We start from the raw sequence: 18,350 nt of genomic DNA on the forward strand, positions 1-18,350 counted from the left end.
GAAGCCATCCACGTTGAGGTGGAAAAACCATCCCTTCTCCCAGGTGGTGGTTTAAGACACCATCTTTACAAAACCTACAATGCTGTTTTGAATTCTCTCTCAAAACAACTGAAGTTCAACCTTGGAACATGTGACCCCAACGACCAGGAAGGTTAACGATTGTAGGAAAAAATAGGTCACAACTCAGCTAACGACTTTTTAAGCGCCATTCATGATCATCAGCATGCTAATGATCAACAGAAGCTTAAAGGTCACATATTAAGCAAAATACACTTTACCATGTTTTTCATTTATGTGTGTCCCTAGTCTGTCTACAAACCCCTAATTATGAGAGAAGTCAATCCTCGCAGTCTTTTGCCTGCTCCTTTTTTTAGAAAATATTTACTAAATCGGGCTGTTTGTAGATTTTCCCTTCATGACATCACAAAGGGCTGTAGCCCCTCCCCCAGGCGGGTGACACTCACACAGCTACATGTTTGTTCTGCCCTCTGAGTCTGCTTTCTCACTGTTAGCAATAGGACATGGACTGATAAAGCCTGAGCGACCCAATCCATTCTAGAAGGGCGTGGTCAAACAAAGCTCATTTACATTTAAAGCTACAGACACAGAAACAGCCTGTTCTGAGCAGGGCTGAAATAGAGGGATTTATAGTCATGATCAAATACTGGACCAGAGTGGGTTTTATAACAAGAAACTTCACAGATATGTTTATGGGAGCTCTGAGACTTGTTTTGAATTGTTGAAAAGGAAGGTAATATGTGACCTTTAAATTTCAAGCTCTGTCTACCAGTTAGTTTAGAACTGAAGAAGCCTTTCGGAGGAGAGATGAAACATTTTTAAGATCTTCAACCAGTTACAGGGTCATTGCAATATTAAATTGTAATGTTCCATTTTTTTCATATTGTAGGGTTTAAGCTGCTCTACAGTCCAGGGTCTTTATTTTTTTATTTATGACTTATATTAAGCCAAATGCTTTCAGTTGATGACATACAGGGACTCACTCTTTTACTATGGAGACATGCTGCTGTATTACATGCAGAATATGGTTTGGCATTGTCTTGCTGAAATAAGCAAGGCAGCATGTGAGCACAAACGTGTTCATTTCATTCAGCATTATTGGAGCTTTAACAAATGTGTAAGCAAATGTGAGTAACCCCTGCCATGTGCACTAATGCACCCCAAACACCATCACAGCCACAGGCTTTTAAACTGTGCTCCAAGAACAAGATAGATTGTCCCTCTCCTCTGTAGTTCAGAGGACGCGGCGTCCATGATTTCCAAACAGAATTTCAAATTTTGACCCATCACACCACCGCAGAGTTCTCCTCTTCGCCACAGTCCATGTTAAATGACCTCGAGCCCAGGGAAGGCACAAACAGAGCAAATATCCAGCACAAAAGATCCAAACTATACAGAGAAGAAACTAAACTAAATGAAATAGAAAAAGCAAATGCAATACATTTGGAATAGAGTGGAGTTAATTTTGATTAATACATTAAAAAGAAGTTTAAATAAAAGGCATGTTTTAATAGATTTATTGATTACAAACATTTATACAAAGAAAGGCGTGAAACAAAAGGCATTTTCACGTGGTTGAACAGTTGTCCACTAACAGAGCTCATTTCAGTGAAGGTGAAGCTGCATATGAACATATTAAATTAGACACAAACTGATGCATTTACATTCCAGTGGCTGTTGGTACAACAATGAATAAACAGCCTTAAGACAGCGAGGCCGCCTCAGGCTGGACTAATTAGATCCCAGCTGACAAGCAGCGGACCCAGGATGATCACTTATAGCAATACAAAGCCCTGGATAACAGTCCATTTCAATCTTTACTAACTGAATAGGTGTACGCCTGAAGCAGAGAATACAAATCATTATTTTTCCTCAAAACAAATAAGATAGAAGATTCATGTAAGAGATACTTTCAGCAGGCTGTATTACTTTATCATTAGCCAATTTTCCACAGCGACGCCTTAACAGCCCGCCAGGACTTACTCTGCGTCTGCGTTTAGCCCCTAAAACATCATTCATTTACATGTACACTTTGCATCTTGCTGCCAGCAGTAATTTCTCAGCCTGGCTACGGCTTCGACAAAAACAAATTATGCTCTCCATCATCAGATTTGATCATTTTTACGTATCTCTGCCGTGAAAGCTGGCTATTTACAAAACAGATGCAAAAAACAGTTGTTTGGGATACACCGGCTGTTACAACACAACCGTGGATCATCGATAAGGCAGTGACAGGATGTTCTCCCATCGCTAAATTACTAAACTTTTCAGACTACTTTTCCCAATCTATCAGAATCCAGGTTGAATTTGTGATGACAACGCTGCATCAAATGCCCTAATAACAATGACCTAGTGAGTGAATATGAGACAAACTGCTGAAATAAACAATGTGCGACCCTGTGTTTAGACCTGAAGATTTGTTTTTACACTTTCACAGACTCTGCAAATATTTAACTGGAGGAAATTAATTTTCCGCACATTCCCAGACTTGTGTAGGAACCCTGCATAGGCCGTTAAATCTCCTCTTGGGTGTCATAAATCTCTATTAACCAAGAGGTAATGGAGAAAGAAGAATGGAATTAGATTAACAGAGAGACTTTGGGCAATTAGTAAACAGCCACAGTATATTTCAGTATTTACAGAAACACTGCGGTTGGACTGAAAAACCTCGAGACAGTAAATATGATCAGCTGAACAAAGTTTTCTGTAGGTCTGTTCTGAATTCAACTAGAAGCTTTCAGAGCGTTTTTAACGATTGCCTAACGAGCTTCCCAAAACATTGCTATATATTACTTTTCTAACCACAAGGTCAGCTTCTTTACTATCACCAACCTTGACTTCTCAGCAGTCAGAGAATTATAAAAACAACATCAGATCGCTTCATTTATTCAGGGGTAGCTGCTTTTAATTCCAGCATGAAAGAATTTACCCTGACTCATTTCAAAGAACATTTAAAAATGTTTGAAATAGCTTTTTCCACCTGAAGCTGCATAAATGACATGAGAAAAAGGTGTTCAAAACAACTTGATTCACAAGTCATTTCTGCTTTTAATAAGAAATAATTAAATAGGCACGTCATCTCAAAATTACACACATGGAACAATTAGCTTAATAACATGTTTAACTCTGAAGAATTTTGTTTACATGAGTTGTGAATTAACTAGAGGAAGTTAGAATTAGACACCAGGGGGCGATACAGAATTTAACCCTAAAAGGCGGCTAATGAGTTTCAGATCTGTGACACCATAATTACAAACCAGACACTCAAACATGAAGAGACAATTCATAGTTGCTTTGACTTTGAGAGAAAGTCAAAGAAGAGAATCACCCAGACAGAGAAGTGGCAGACCTTTGCTACTTCCCTTCCTGTGAATGTTGATATGATACAACAGGCCGGGTGCATATTTGGTATCAGACAGCAGTAAGTAAGGCAGTCAGACACTTCCTCTTAGAAAACGTTTGAAATGCCAGAGCGTCTTTAAAAGGTCCAGCATGATCATGATTACATGTGTGAAAGGGTATTTATATTTACTTATTTCTTAGTGCAGTCAAAGCTACCAAACTGCCGAAATAAAAATATTTCTCTCCAGTTGGATTGTATTTTTTGTTGTTAAAGAGTGTGTGTTTGTGTACATGTATGCAGTGTGTGTGTGTGTGTGTGTGTTTCGGTGTGGCAACAGAGGCTCAAGGTTGATGGTTAAAAGTGGCAGAAGCAGGTTCCTTGTCTACTTGAGGAGCTTGTTGGCTCTCTGGTTCGCTTCATCAATACGGAATTTGTTCATATCCGCCTGAAAGAAAGAATGAAAAAAGATGAAATGGAGTTGTTTAACAAAAAAAAAAAACATTCAAGGTTTCCTGTAAACTGTTAATAATAATTTTGCTTTTGCAAAACACAGTCACAGAATTATAAAAAAAAATAGACTGTGACAGATTTAACAAGTTTTACAATTCTAAATGTAATCAGTATAGAGGCTTACTTCAATCAAAATTTAGCAAAGGTCTTATTTGAATATTTTAATTTTAATGTTAACATATATGGGGGTTGTTCTGGAATCCTGAATCAATAAAGTACCTTCTTTTCAACCTAAATATTCACACTCAAATGAAAGGAAAAAAAAAGTCATGCAATTCTTTTTGAGGAAGGAATTGGATGTAACACCTGCAGTATTCTTGCTGATAAACGGTAAATGATACAACTCTTATTAGCTTCAAGAGAACTCCACAGTCTGCTCGCTTGAACACATTTAGTTGCAGTAACTCATTTAAAAGGAAGTTGCATAAATGTTTTGCGCCCTGACCCCCAGTTTGTTCAAGTTACAGTAATCAGTTAAACTATATTAAAACATTTGTAGGTTTGTTTTTGAGTTGTTTGTGTGGATACAAACAAAAAAAGCTGCCCTTTTAAAAACATTCCTCCATAAAGCGACAGGCGTTTAAACACTCCACATGGTGCCTTTCATTTGGCTCTACAGCTTAACATAATGAATGTAAGAGATTTAAAAATAAAAATCCATATCTAAGAGAAAAACCTTTCAGGTTTTCCCTCCAATAGTTTTGTTAGTGTTTGATGTTTTTAGGACGTATCATTTTTGGAGGGACTCAGTAAGCAGCAGACCTGCTTAAGAAGTGCGATCAAACAGCTAAAAAAAAGCACATTTAGAGGGAAAACAAACAAAGTAGTGAAAGTAGCATTCATCTCAGTGTCCTACCTTGGAAGTGATGTTGTCAATCTGTTTGTTCTGCTTGTCTATCTCGCTGCCCATGTCCACAGCCATACTTTTAAGGTTGCCAATAATGCTGCCAACTGCATCCAGGTTCTCTTCCATCTCATCCTCACGTGCATCGTTGGTTATCCTGCAGCACACGTTCAAAGGGAGTGTGATAAATACATGTTCAGAAACGTTCATGATGTGAAACTAGCAGGAGATTATAGGTGAGGTCTACATTATTAACAACACGATTCTGACATCATTATGGCTCAATGCTTTTGGACCCCACCTCTTGATGTACGGGCCGGATGGTGTCGAGGCGTTGGCCTGAGCAGGCTGCCCGTTGCGAACAGCTGACGGCTGCCTCGAGACGACTTTGGCGCCATTTGCGTCGACTTCACCATCGGCGCCTCTAACTCCCCAGGTACGCTTGTATCGAGAGTCGTGCTCGATTGATGAGACCCTGCAAGAGACAACGACAAGTCATTGCATACCAAGAAATCCTGTGACAAGAAGATTGTTAAAAAACCACCTTTCACTAAAGGTATCCAAGTGAGGTTTACATTGATCAGAAGAAAGTGAAAAAGATTCCCTACCTGATCTTAAGGTAATCATCAAAGAATCCTCCTCTGCTCCAATGTGAAAGCATTTTGGGGAGATTTTGTTTCATGTTTAAAAACAGTCATGAACTCACTGTGCACACACACTAACACTACACCAAATGATGTGCTGAAGAGTTTTTAGTATGCTCAGCACAGAGCAGTGCACCTGGGATTTTAAGGAACCAGGTAGCAACACCGTCACATTCAGAGACCACTGAGGACACTCACAAACCTATCGACCATAAAACAGCACGTTTGAAATGCAAATTTGCAAAATTTCTTTTCTCTTTGTAACACTCTATTAACTCTCTTGTTTGTGGATGTGGCTGCAGTTCATTCTGTGCTCAAGTGAAATCAACCTCGCAGACAGAACAATAACATCAAAGTGCTCAATCACATGGAAATCCTCCTCAGTGAAACTCAAACACACGCACAAAAACCTCCTGGAAGAAGAAATGATCCTTTAGGTTTATGGAATGGCCAAAGCTCTTAATAGTTTCTGTTGCTAGAAATGATGCTTGGTTTGAGAGGTTGGCATGACAGACTTCTCAAAATACCACAAACCCCGAGCGTGGTCTGCTGTTGCTAGGCAGAGCGAGCAGAGGAGAGGTAGGAATACAAACTTTTGGATTCTACATTATCTCTTCCTGGCTGTCCCTCTTGTGTTGTTTTAATCCCTTTATTTTTATGTATTGTTGATACTTTGTAGTCTTTGTTTATCATATTTCATACATTCTATTGTTCTCAGCTTATTTCTGGTCTTACAATTGCGAGCCTGTTTTGTTTGTTCTTCTTTTGATGCTGGTTTTAAACACGCCGTATTTGCACTTGTTTTAATTTGCATGTTTTAGATTTCTTCTTCGTTCTCTTCACTTTATTGTAGAGCACTTTTAGCTACGGCTCCTGAACCAAAATACGTCTGAATACTATCATTAGTATAATGAATTCTTAGGATACAAAGCACAGCGCACACAGACACACACACAGAAAAGAGGAGAGAAAAGTGTGCTCAGACACATGAGGGATCTGGAGCGTGGATCAGCTCTGAGTGTACAGTGTACCTGTCACAGGGGCAGACACAGAGGCCACAGCACTTGGAGAGGTCAGTCAGGTTTTTCTCAGCCTGTCTCATGTCCTGGTTGATCTGGTCCATGCCCTCGTCCACACGCTTCAGCTGCTCTGAAACACACGCGGCCAACAACACACCACGTCACACACACACTCCCTTTTTTTCTAAACCTCGGTACATTTTCTACACCAGGAATTCGTCTAGGTGTTAATTTTGTTTTGTTTATCACCTTTATTAATCAATTTTTAGGATAGATCTAATTAAACTTTAATTATCCCTGCGAGGATTCTGAAAATGGGTCAATAACTGGGTCATTGCAGCTACACAAAAATGGGAAAAAATATCTTAAAAAAAAAAAAAGAACACTGCGGGTAGTACAGCAAATCATTATAAATGCACATTTTTAAACTCCGAACATATTAAAGACAGCAGCTACACATAAAGTTACAAGTCATTTTCAGGATGTTATATGGAAGTGTTTCTGCTATACGTTTACTAAAATGCTTAAAGACAGCGCATGTTATTACTTAACACTGCAAAATCTCTAAATGCTTGCAGCCACAGAAGAAGGTTAGTGTAACTGACTTAAACTCTTATTTAAAGAGTATGTTAATGTTTCTTCAGGCATACGATTGTCTAACATCTTCGTCCTTGTTATTTTTCTTCAGCCCACACTTCCCTCAGAGCCTCCTTATACAATCCTGACTGCCTCCAGTGAAAAAAAATTTTTTTCTGAAAATGTCAGAGCAGGAAATGTGTTCCTTTAAATCATCTCACACCCCCTTCAAATGTAAAGGTTATTTAAATAATGACATTTCCTTGACACTTGTACAATGGACCAATGACGTCTGGTGAGTTAGACTGCATTGCTAGGTTGTTATATAATTAGCCATATATATATTATGTGTCAGTAACATAAAAAAAGAAAAAAAAGGAAACAGCTGCATGAAAAGCAGCAGTGATAAAACCGTGGAGCTACCTCCTTGCTCGTCCAACATCACCATGGTGTTGACACCAGTCTGTTTGCTCTGGAATACAGAAGAGGAGAAATCAGCCACAACATTTCAGAACAAATGAAAAGATAACACACAGATTTATGTACATGGAAAACTGCATCCCAGACATAAAAATCACATCAACGGATTCAGCCGTTTGTCCTCTTGTTCACAAAAATCATCAGTTAGTGACTTACTGTTAATTAAAATGAGCATGTTTTAGGGAGAGCCTTCCCCCCTTTTCTCCCCGTCTAAGCTGTTACCTTTACTGCAGTTAAACACTTTTAATGCAGTCACACACACAAACACACACACAGACACACACTTACTCATTATGCTGTATTATTTCTTCATACTGTAATTGAGCTCTTTTGACAACATGAATGCTGTGCTACTGTTTTTACTCTGATCAGTTTTAGGCTCTTAACAACAAACTTTTCTCATCCAGTGTTTCACTCTTCTACTTCTTGTTTCTCTTCTTCTACAAATACTTCTATTGCTTTTACTTCTTCTACTTCTGCATTCCCACGCATTTTCCGAGGGAAACACAAATAGTCTAGTTATTTTTATTCTACTTCTGTACGTTTTTAGCCCTTTTCATTTTTGGTTTTGTTCAAAATTTCAGACAAAGAGGTTTAATTATTAACAACAGAAATTATCTTTTTGTTCCCATGTTACCATGACTTTTATACTTTTATACAGAAATATATATAGTATAACTCAAAATCAAAAATGTCAAATCTTAATAACATGTTCCTGATCCTCATCCAGGTTTCGATTTAGCCTCTCTATCCTCTCTTCTTCTGTCCAAACAGCTGCATGAAACATGTCATTGTGTTTGTGTGTCAGCAGAAGCAGCAGCATCATTTCCAAGTCTCACCTCCTCTGCCAACTGCAGCATCCTCCGTGTGCTTTCCAGTGACTGTGGAAGGAAAAGACAAGGAGTTAATGAATATTAAAAGAAGAGGAGCAAGAAAACATGAAGATACATTTCTGGACTGAAGTATTTTGTTTTAATTTTAAACAGATTTTTTGTTTGTCATACACTGCCAAGAGATTAAAGACCGTCAAAAAGATACAGGTCTATATTTGTGTTTTTCTGCTGGTTCATTTGAAAATCAACCAACAAAAAGTCATTTGTAGGAATTTGGTCACAGTGAGAAAGACAGAGCGGAAGATAACAAACCACAGAAGGTAATTAACATGGAGACAATGTGAAGGAGAGCCAGATAAGAGAGATAAGGTAAATGGAAAGATGCTCTCGATAAGAAAAACATGGACAAAGCTACACCATTAATATTCATAAAGGCGTAAAAAAATAAGATGGAAAAAAAAACTGCCCTGTGTGAGTTTAAAGCACAAGTTACTTCCTGTGTATGTTCACACTTGGCTCTAACATCGCTGTTACATTCAGCGTCTCCTCTGGCTCAAGTCATTTACATACTTGTCTTATTAACTCTTTCCTTGCAGCCTCTGTCAATGCTGGATACAGAAGGTGGAAAATACATATTTAAACTGTAGCATTTAGGATCATAGTATAAAGTATATATAAAGTATATCATCTTTAATTAAGAGTTAACATTTTTGAGCTTGTTGGTGTAACTACATGTTTGTATGTATGTTCTAATCACTGATTTTATTGTAATAAAAGTCTTCAAATCAAGGAAGTGGTGAAAAACAGGTGAAAGTAAGAAGTATAGATGTCTTCGAAATGCTTGTTTTGTGCCAGAAAGAGCTCAGTTTCTGATCACATACAAGATTAAAAAAAAATCAGGAAATGTTCAGAACTGAGAAAATACAATTTGTTTTTGTTTTTTACTTTAAAATGATTGACTGGATGACCTGATGATGTGAACAGCTCAGCACATTTCAGACTGTTTCCTTGTTGTTTCACATCTAGAGCTTATGTGATTCTTTGATGGGGTAAAACTTATGATGGTTTTAAATCTTTTATTAATGTTTGGTAACCTATCAGTCAGTTATCCAAGTGTTATTAAAGCATGTTTGAACCCCTCAGCTGAAATATTTGATCAAAACTTCCTCTACCAGTTTAACACTTTCACAGCACTGAAGTGCTGAAATGATTTGACACTTGAACAAACTGTCTACAAATTGATAATTTGCCAACAGAAAACTTGTAATTGATTCCTTTGTTTTTTTTTCACTAGGCCTTCAGTGACAGGGTTTATTATTGCCGTCTCTTGAATGTGAATATTTTCTGCAATTCTTTAGGGAATGATGTACAATATGTGTCACTATTTCATGAAATATAATTTACCAAAGTCAATTAAATGTCACATTTTTTAACAAACTACGTTTTTTTCCCCATGAGAAAAGGCAACATCTTTCATTTTCACAGCCTTTTTTAATTGCTAGGATTGATTCTTTTCTATTGTCTTATGTGATAATAAAGAAAAAATTTTTTCTCTTTTGTTAATCTTTTACTTTAGCCCTCGACTGCACAATCAAAAAAAAACCCAATGTGAAGCATGTTAATGATGTGGTCGGAGCTCCTGTTCATGTGTCCAAACTCTTTCATTCTAGCTTTGTCCAACAATGGGACGTACGTATGACTGACACACATGATGACAATCTGTGACAAAGCACAGAACACACAAGTACGCTCAGACACACAAGTGTTGCAGGCGAGCAGGAATGCAGTCAGTTCAGGTGAGAAACGCCTTCTGTGTCTCTATTAATAGAAAGTGCTGTACAGAAAGCAGAGCATCCAAAGGAGCGAAGCGCGGAAGTGACTCGGGGCATGACTCCATTGTTACCACCACTAATGAACTGTTAACAAGAGAGAGTGGGGACCGGATTCCTCATTCTCTCAGTGGTAGGTTTGCTCTGAATACATTAATCAGCGAGTTGAGAAAAAGACAAACAGAGAATTGGCGAGAGGGAAGAGTCGGGCTCGGCCAGGTTTCTGTTGGCTTAGCCAGAACATCACTTGGGTGGATAAACATTACATTATGTCTCCTAAAATCCTTGAACTTGGCTAATTAAGCCTGAAATCGCTGCCGAAGCCAAAATTTCCAGATTGGGATGCTGTGAAAAAATCTTTGAGATGGAGACAATGGCGTGGTATTTTTATCGTTTGTGTGGGACGGCTTTAATGGTAGTACAGAAAGGCGAGGCACGTGCAGGTTCCAGCAAACTACATGCAAGGCTTTTTTAAAATCAGGAAACTCAAATGTTTTCTAATTCAAAAAAGGCAGGAAAGCACAGCACAGGAATCCATTGGCTGCAATATTCCAACAGGATTCGATAGCAGTGCACAAACAATGAACTCTCAAAACTTTGACACAGTGTTGAACTAGTTGACACGGAGAACAGCCTTGAAATTATAGGATAGCTCAAATAACAATGTTTTCTTATCATTAAGAATTGGATGTTGCCCTGATACATTACCAGCCGTGCTCTGAGTGTTTCAGGTTTGAGTGGTTACCCAAAGGACCCTCCCACGCCCTCCCTCTAACAGCTGCTAAGTCAACCAGGCAGCAGAAAGAAAGAAAGAGAAAAAGAGAAATCTGCAGGTTAAATCAGAAAGCACACATGTAGGAGAGAAAAGGCAGAGTTGAGATGGAAAAAAACGAGAGGTGAAAAACAGAAACAATTAGTACAGTCAGAATTACAGGAAGGTGAAGTGCACAGCTACATGCACAGCTAGAGTAAGTTAATTTGCTTCCATTTGAATCAGATGGCTGATCATCTGATGCTCCCGAGTGCTGATTAAAAAATTATCTCCTTGATAATAAAACGCTTAGATATAGCTGACAACATTCAAACCGTCAGAACTGCAGAGGGGTAAGGGAGCTATCAGGCTAAATTAGGCGTAAAGCCTCACATGCTTCCTATTAATGCCTAGCTCAATAATCAACTGTGTGTGACTGTCTGTGTGTGTGTGTGTGTGTGTGTGTCTGTCTGTTTGAGTGTGAGTGTGTGTGTGTGTGAGGGTACATGCAATGAAAATAATTACCCACAGCCCCTGTTCTCTCAGTGCTGTGCTCAAGCATCCCCAGGATGCATTATTTGTTTTCCACCGACTGATGTTTTTCCAAATTCTGCTATCCTCAACATGGTTGTGGTTAAAATACGTATTTCATCACAGGATTGTTTTACATTTTGGAGTGTGTAATTAAAGACAATATTCAATAATAGAAATACAGAAGCTTCATAAGAAACAGAGCAGTTTGTCACTGCTGCAGCTGTGACATTTTGTTTGTTGGCACTCACAGGAAATTCATTATGTTCTCCCTTGCAGAGAGTTACAGGTTTTCTACATATGAAACAAAACATTAAAAAGCAATACACTTAGTTAAGTTTATTTTTTTTGGTAAAATCCTAAGCTTTTAAAGGTGCCAAAATATATTTTTTTTACCTTTAGAGAGCCTCACAAAACAATTTCCAGTTTCCAGATTGTATGCTAAGCTATGCTAACTACCCGTTTTGTCTACCACAGTGTCAAGTGGTAGGAACTGGGTTTCAGGGAATGTGAGCTTGAAGAAAGAATGTCAAACAGTCAATGAAGCGCTTTTTAAACATGTTTTTGTTCTGTTTCTTTGTTCTGTCATAGGTTTTGTAACGTCAAACTCCACAATTTCACATTAAACAAATCTGATTGGTTGAAAAATATCAGAAATTGGTGTTGTGGTTTTTCATGAAGGAGTTGGTGGTGGGTGTCGAGGCTGGACCAGTTGAGGACCCCTGTTCTAGCATATATCATACAGACACACATTGTGTTGAATCTCCCATCCTGTACTTTGTGAGAAAGGAAATGACACAAGCGTCAAACCGACACCTCAGGATTTTGCAATGTCAGCTGCTGCAGCATTCGTTTGAACATTTGCAGTTTTGTAAGGAAAGAAAATGTTCTGGATTTTTTGTTGTGGATCTTCATCATATATTGTATGTGTTCAAGTCTTGTACTTCAAATTAAAAATTGATGATCTACCCTCCTTTTATATATATATCAAGCACTCATAAACTGATGGTTTGAGAGGAGTTTGTTAAAAGTTTTATCAACAACAGAGAACTGTGACAACAGTGACAAGTTTCCACGTCCCGGCTAAAAAGATGAAGTTTTTTTTTTTGTGTTTTCAACAAAATAAAACAAGGACATTTGCCATAAAGGCATTTAATATGCAATATGTCTTGAGCAATGTTGATTCCTTCAGAGAAACGTTTCCCATTAAACTCAAATAATCCACCTGTTGTTAACAATGGAGACTTTACACGACATACAGATTATCTTTTTGCCAGCCTGAACACAAAATGCACATTTTTGCAAGTGTAGCCCCCCCCCACCCTTTTTACTGCATTGAAATTAATGGTATTAAATGATTGGAGGCTCATCAGTTTGTTAGGAGAGGTAATTACTAGGCTCAAATCCATAAAAATAAAGTGTTTTTTTAAAGTGATGCAGAAAAATACAGGACAAAAAAAATACACAGAAACTTTTCAAAACACTCCAGCAGCTTATCATCCGCCTCACTGTCTATGTTTTTGCTCAGTTTGCTCCAAACACACACAGTTTCAGCACAGCTTCTGTCTGCAGCTTGTAGTTTGGGTATTTGATAACAGAATATTTAGGTTAGAAAATCCCTTTAAGGCAAGTCTGAAACTCAGAAATAGAAAACAAGAGAACGGAGGAAAAGAGTGTTTTTGTCTATGCGTGTGACTCATTACCTCGTCAGTCACTTGGTTGGCCCTCATGGTGATCTGCTCCACAGTCATGTCGTCCATGTTGCTCATGTCCTTTTTGGAGGCTCCCCCCGTGGCACCGAGCTCGATATTTTGCGGCCTGGAAGAGGGGGCAGAATTCAAAAGTCACACACTAACATCACATTGGAGGGCATCATTTATCAGCCAGCTGTGTGACTCAAACTAAACTGAGAACGAGTTTCACTCAAGGCTGCAACAAAACAAGATCTTCTATAACAATACTTGACAACAAAAAAATACACCGATGGCCTAAGAGTGAAGATGAACACAAGACACAGACATGTTTGATAAAGAACTCTAAAGTTTTCTCATAAAAGAACACGACTAAATCTTGTACTGAATGAGAGCTTTGAATTGAATATTCAGTCAGATTTACTCATTGGCCTCAAACTTTCTGTATCTCTGGTGTTTCTGTATTTCCCTTATTCTCTGACAAACAGTTTGCCGACACCCATTGATGTCAATCAAGTGTTCAATCTGTAATAATCTACTTGTCTAAGCTGTCAGCACAATAATGATTTTTAATATCATCACGTTTCAGGTTAATACGGCTGGCTAATTAGCTTCAGTTACCTAATTACACATCCAGCATTTAAAGAGCAAAATCATTATTCATTTGGAGACAGTTTTTAGCTAATTAAAAACGATCAGACAGTCTAATATTCACTCTCTTTCAGCACTGAATCTTCATAGATACGTGTGTTAACCTCTAAATGTTCCTCTATGTTAACAAGCAAGTTACCCACTGTGTCTGTCACTATCACAGTGGGTAACTTGCTTGTTAACATAAAGGAACATTTAGAGGTTAACACACGTAGCAGGTAGTATGGAGGTCAGTTTCCACTAAAAATAGGTTTTTGACACATCTGAAAACAACATATAAACACATAAAATCAGTGAGAGCAGTTCATTTAAAGCCAGACTACATAAAGCAAAAAAAAGAGTTTTGCTCGTCTTCATCAATAAATGCTTCCTTTTCATACCAAGTGTTAATCGTATCAGTTAAAATGGGTTTTAAAAAATGTTATTTACACTATAAAGATGAACCAAGTCATCTTAGAGTTGCTTGTTTACATTTGTCAAAATAATTAGACGTGGCCTTGATACAAATTCCCTCATTTATATCTTATGTACATCAGGATTAGTGCCAGTGCCTCATGCTACAGCATATCATTGTGCCGCAGGCAGAACAAGTGTGATTACAACCAGTCAGTCAGTCAGTACATAAGAACATCAATTTATGTTCATGTTACACATATGGAGAGAGTGAGGGAGGGAAGGAGGAGATGCAAAGCCTAAACAAAACAGGGTCTATTCCTGCCCCTGAAGGCGTCTTAGCCGTAACAACACGTACAGTACAGCCGGCTCCCTGATAAAGGAAACAACAAATTGATTTCAGAGAGGAACTAAAACTAGCTTCTAGTGAGAGTGTAACAGTTCCCTGTAAACGTAAGCTTTTCAGAAGAAATCCTGAAATGAGTCTAAGAAAAAGTCTTTAAACTTCAGTTAGTTTCTCACTTCTGTTTAATGATGCACATGAATGAATTTACTGTTTTAAATGAGAGAAATAAACAATGATGATCCACTTTATAAATCACGATTCATGTTCTTTTTTCAGATGTTTCTGTATGTAAGAATTTCCTGAATGCAAGTCTCTGACATTCAGTTGATTCTTTACCTGAAACTGTGGCAGGTCACTGAATATTTCTACCGGCCTCTTAAACTTTGTAATGCTCCTATTTGAATAGTGAAGAGTGCTATAGACAAGCCAACACTTTTCTTAAATTAAAGATAGGAAAAAACCAACAAACATATATATTATATATTTACTAAAATGTAATGATGACAAGAGGGCATTTTTTTTTCTGCCACAAGCAGTGGCAATCCCCCTGTATTTGCCATTGCCAGGTGTTAATTATAATCCCTTCCCTACAGAATATAGAAAAATGAACTTTATCAATAACAAATGGCGTCATGATAAATTAGAACATTACTTCCCTACATGGCCTGAACACGGATCAATAAAAGTGATCGATTTTCTCTCCGTGTCTGCCTCTCGTGCCAAAATCATAATCATACATCTTATCCAAAGGCAGTACTGGATAATACATCAAAATAATGAATTTCACCAAATTTGATGATTTAAGTTACCACAATGATAAAGTGTACACGTTCACTTGTGTCTCTCTGATCTGGATACAGGGACTATCTTCCTGCAGAGGGGATACACTGTTCCTACTTAATTGGCTGAAAGAATGAGAGGCCAGCAAACTTGCTTCTTCTGTTAAAATGGCTTAATGCAGGGCATTCAAAAACCAGAGTTCAACTTTAATTTCTAACATTAAAGTCCGAGTGCTTAATAGGATACTAGAGGACAATAAAACAAAGCAATTAAAGCCACAGTTTAAAAGGCACAGATACTTCAGTAACTCTACTAATTGTGCTCACATTTTGACAGCTCCGTGCCGGCTCTGGGTTCAGATTAAAATATAAGATTTCATTAACTTGCAGAAAAAGTAAAACAGCAGGAGGGCTATGAGGTGTGGATGTGTCACTGAGAGGCGTTTATGGTGAACCACCAGCAGCAGGTAATACTGATTCTGGTCCATTTATGACTGTGAATAGAACAATTTTCTGTGCCTTCAGTTTATTTTCAAACATTTCAAAAAGAGACTAATGGCCCTATTTGACGAGGGAGGTAAGAACAGGGCTATAGAAGGAACCCAGACAAATCAATAACATCAATAACACTTTGAGTTTCCCCAGGAGAAGTTGTTCTATATTGTGTTGGTTTCCAATGAATTCAACACCACAGACAGGCAGAAGCAGACAGTAATATGTGTGTCTCACTGTGTTGATCCAGGTAATCCATTAGAGATACATTCTGATCACAGCATGTGCTGTGCATCCATGCAGAGCGGTTTACCAGATACAAATCCAACCTACATCTGATTTGTGAAATAAGTGACCTTCATGCAGTCCAGCATCACATGATGCACTGAAAAGATTGTTGGAATGGCAGCTTTTGGTGTATGACATAACATGAGATCAAGATCATCACACAGAGAAACGTACGCTTGTTTTTTTGTGATGCAGGGAGAGTGCACATTCAAGGACAGAGCCCACTAACCATAAACACAAAACGCTGCCTTAACTCTAAGTTTTCAAAAGACACCAACACTCAGGAAACTCTGCTTTTTTCCTGTTTCCTTTTCCTTATTTCCTGTCATCATCTTTTCCTTTAAAGTTCAAGTTCGTCTTTTGTTTTTCCAAATAATCCTTGAACTTCAAGTTCCCTTTCATACCTGCACCACCAACTAAACATCCGGATTTAAAAAAAAAAAAAAAGAAGACAAGGAAAATGGATAGTCTACTTGGCAGACAGTTCAGAAGATTGAATGTTGTTGACTCTGCGTTTTTCATGGGGTTTTATGTCTTTTGGAAAGAGGGCACTTGGTTCACACAGGCTTGACTGCTTTTGCAAACTGATTATTGGACTTGGCAAGATACTGATGTGAGTTTACAATGGAAAACAGTGAAGAGAATTCTCTCACACAAAATGTGCTCTTTTGAAATACCACGCCACAACAAAAGCAGATTAACATGTCAAAAATAAAAGATCAGTTCCATGTGAAGCAGACGTCTATAGCTGGATTATTGATTTACCCTCATGATTTAGTAATGAGACAGTTACACTGAAGCCACACTTGGGAAAACACTATAGTTTTCACGTTACAATTTAAGCTTGTCATCACATAACAGTAAGCCCTATATTTTCACACCTAACACTCGATCACGGCACAGCGCTTCCTTTGACAACACACTATTCTACAATTCTACAATTCACTTAGCAGACGCTTTTATCCAAAGCGACGTACATCAGAGAGTAAGTACAACACAAGCAAGGATCTAGAAAAAAAAAGGGAACAATGTCAGTAAGAGGAAAACGATCAGCTTTGAGTCCGATTGGAAACACAGGTGCTGACAGGAAGTGACCAGAGGCAAAGCACAACATTGACGACAGTTCTTGAGAGCTCTAATCAGTCATCGTTATGAAACAAAAACAATCGTGTGTACATGTGTTCACAGCATAGACTTTATATAAAGATATATATTTACAACCACAGCAGGGATAACATAACAAGCCTTAACAGGGACGTACCCGCTCATGTTTAAATGTCTTCACAGCAGCAACATCCAAGTGTCAACAGGGAAATACATTTCTCGTTCCTCTACCCAAACCTGTTCCTCCAGATCTCACTGGTGTCTTTTCTTTTTGTCCCCCTGTCCTCCATCTTGATGGGTTTTTTTTTTAATACAAAGGCTACTATTCACACATTTTCACCCATTTACAGCCAGTCCTGAAACATGAAGGGACTTTGGTATTGTATAAGTGGAAAGTTTGGTTTTTTTTACACATTTTTTAGGCTGTGATCTCTGATACTGTAAAGTCAAAACCTTTACCATGATCTTTTATTACTTTAAGAGCATTTTTAATGGGTTATAAATTCAAGTTTCAACCATTTTCACTCACTTACAGTTAGTCATTACTGATGACACAAGAGAAAATATGACAGATGGTTAGTCATTTCCGCTGTTGCATTTAAAACTGCACTGTCTCCAGACACATGACTTAGGTAACCTTGTAAACAGAGGGACACTGTTAAGAGCTAAGCGACCAGGTTACTTGACGAGGGTCCCTTGATAAACAGCGTGACGTTGGGCTGAATGACCAACATGTTACTAAGCACTACACAGCCGTCTTCCACACCCCAAAAAAACACCAAATAACACTTTAAAACTTTATCAAAGAGTTGGGAAAAAGTGAAGGTTAAGTTTCGAGAAGTCTGTCAAAACAGGTTAAAGTTGTCTTACATTGTTTTTAAAAGTTCCTGTCGTGCTCAAAGTGTCGTAAACAAGGCAGTGGGGATCCACTGGGGGGGCAACTGTAGCTACGTTAGCTCACTGGGGGAGCTAGTTCCGCTTTCCTGTCAACCACCCTTCGTCGTCACTTTAAACAACTGTGTGGAGGAGTTAAACGGGAGGGAGATATTTATCTAGTGAGTCAATACTTACAGTTAAGCCTGCTTGTTAAGAAAATGAGCCCTGTTACTCCTCCTTCTTCAAGGGTGTGCGAAGTTGGACTTTTTTCAAACTTCTGGATTCCTTCAGTGGTTTCAACCGTCTGGCCGTCCGAAGTGTGTCGGTTGGTGCGTTCAAGTGCAGTCGGAAA

At 38.3% G+C, this 18,350-nt stretch overlaps 1 protein-coding gene across 2 annotated transcripts; it reads right to left on the bottom strand.

The window, feature by feature from the left end:
• Positions 1-1,519: 1,519 nt before the first annotated feature.
• Positions 1,520-18,350, bottom strand: LOC109977834 (synaptosomal-associated protein 23). 2 transcript variants are annotated; one of them, XM_020627497.3, is made up of 8 exons: positions 18,194-18,350; positions 13,082-13,196; positions 8,274-8,315; positions 7,378-7,426; positions 6,391-6,508; positions 5,017-5,190; positions 4,728-4,872; positions 1,520-3,806 (listed from the first exon to the last, which is right to left on the bottom strand). In XM_020627497.3, exons 2-8 carry the CDS (start codon positions 13,145-13,147, stop codon positions 3,744-3,746), a joined length of 657 nt encoding a protein of 218 aa, XP_020483153.1. In that variant the 5' UTR covers positions 13,148-13,196; positions 18,194-18,350; the 3' UTR covers positions 1,520-3,743. The 2 variants fall into 2 exon arrangements, with proteins under 2 accessions (XP_020483153.1, XP_020483149.1); XM_020627493.3 differs by lacking the exon at positions 18,194-18,350 and adding an exon at positions 17,993-18,152.

This window comes from Labrus bergylta, chromosome 18 (genome assembly GCF_963930695.1).
Source record: "Labrus bergylta chromosome 18, fLabBer1.1, whole genome shotgun sequence".
Lineage (NCBI taxonomy): Eukaryota > Metazoa > Chordata > Actinopteri > Labriformes > Labridae > Labrus > Labrus bergylta.

What these genes read in the sequence shown, in the direction of transcription:
- LOC109977834 (XM_020627493.3), bottom strand. An exon ending in GATGTTGGACGAGCAAGGAG is followed by an intron (nt 6,509 to 7,377) that starts GTAGCTCCACGG and finishes CGTGTGTTTCAG; the next exon opens with AGCAGCTGAAGCGTGTGGAC. An exon ending in TTGACAACATCACTTCCAAG is followed by an intron (nt 3,807 to 4,727) that starts GTAGGACACTGA and finishes TCTTTCTTTCAG; the next exon opens with GCGGATATGAACAAATTCCG.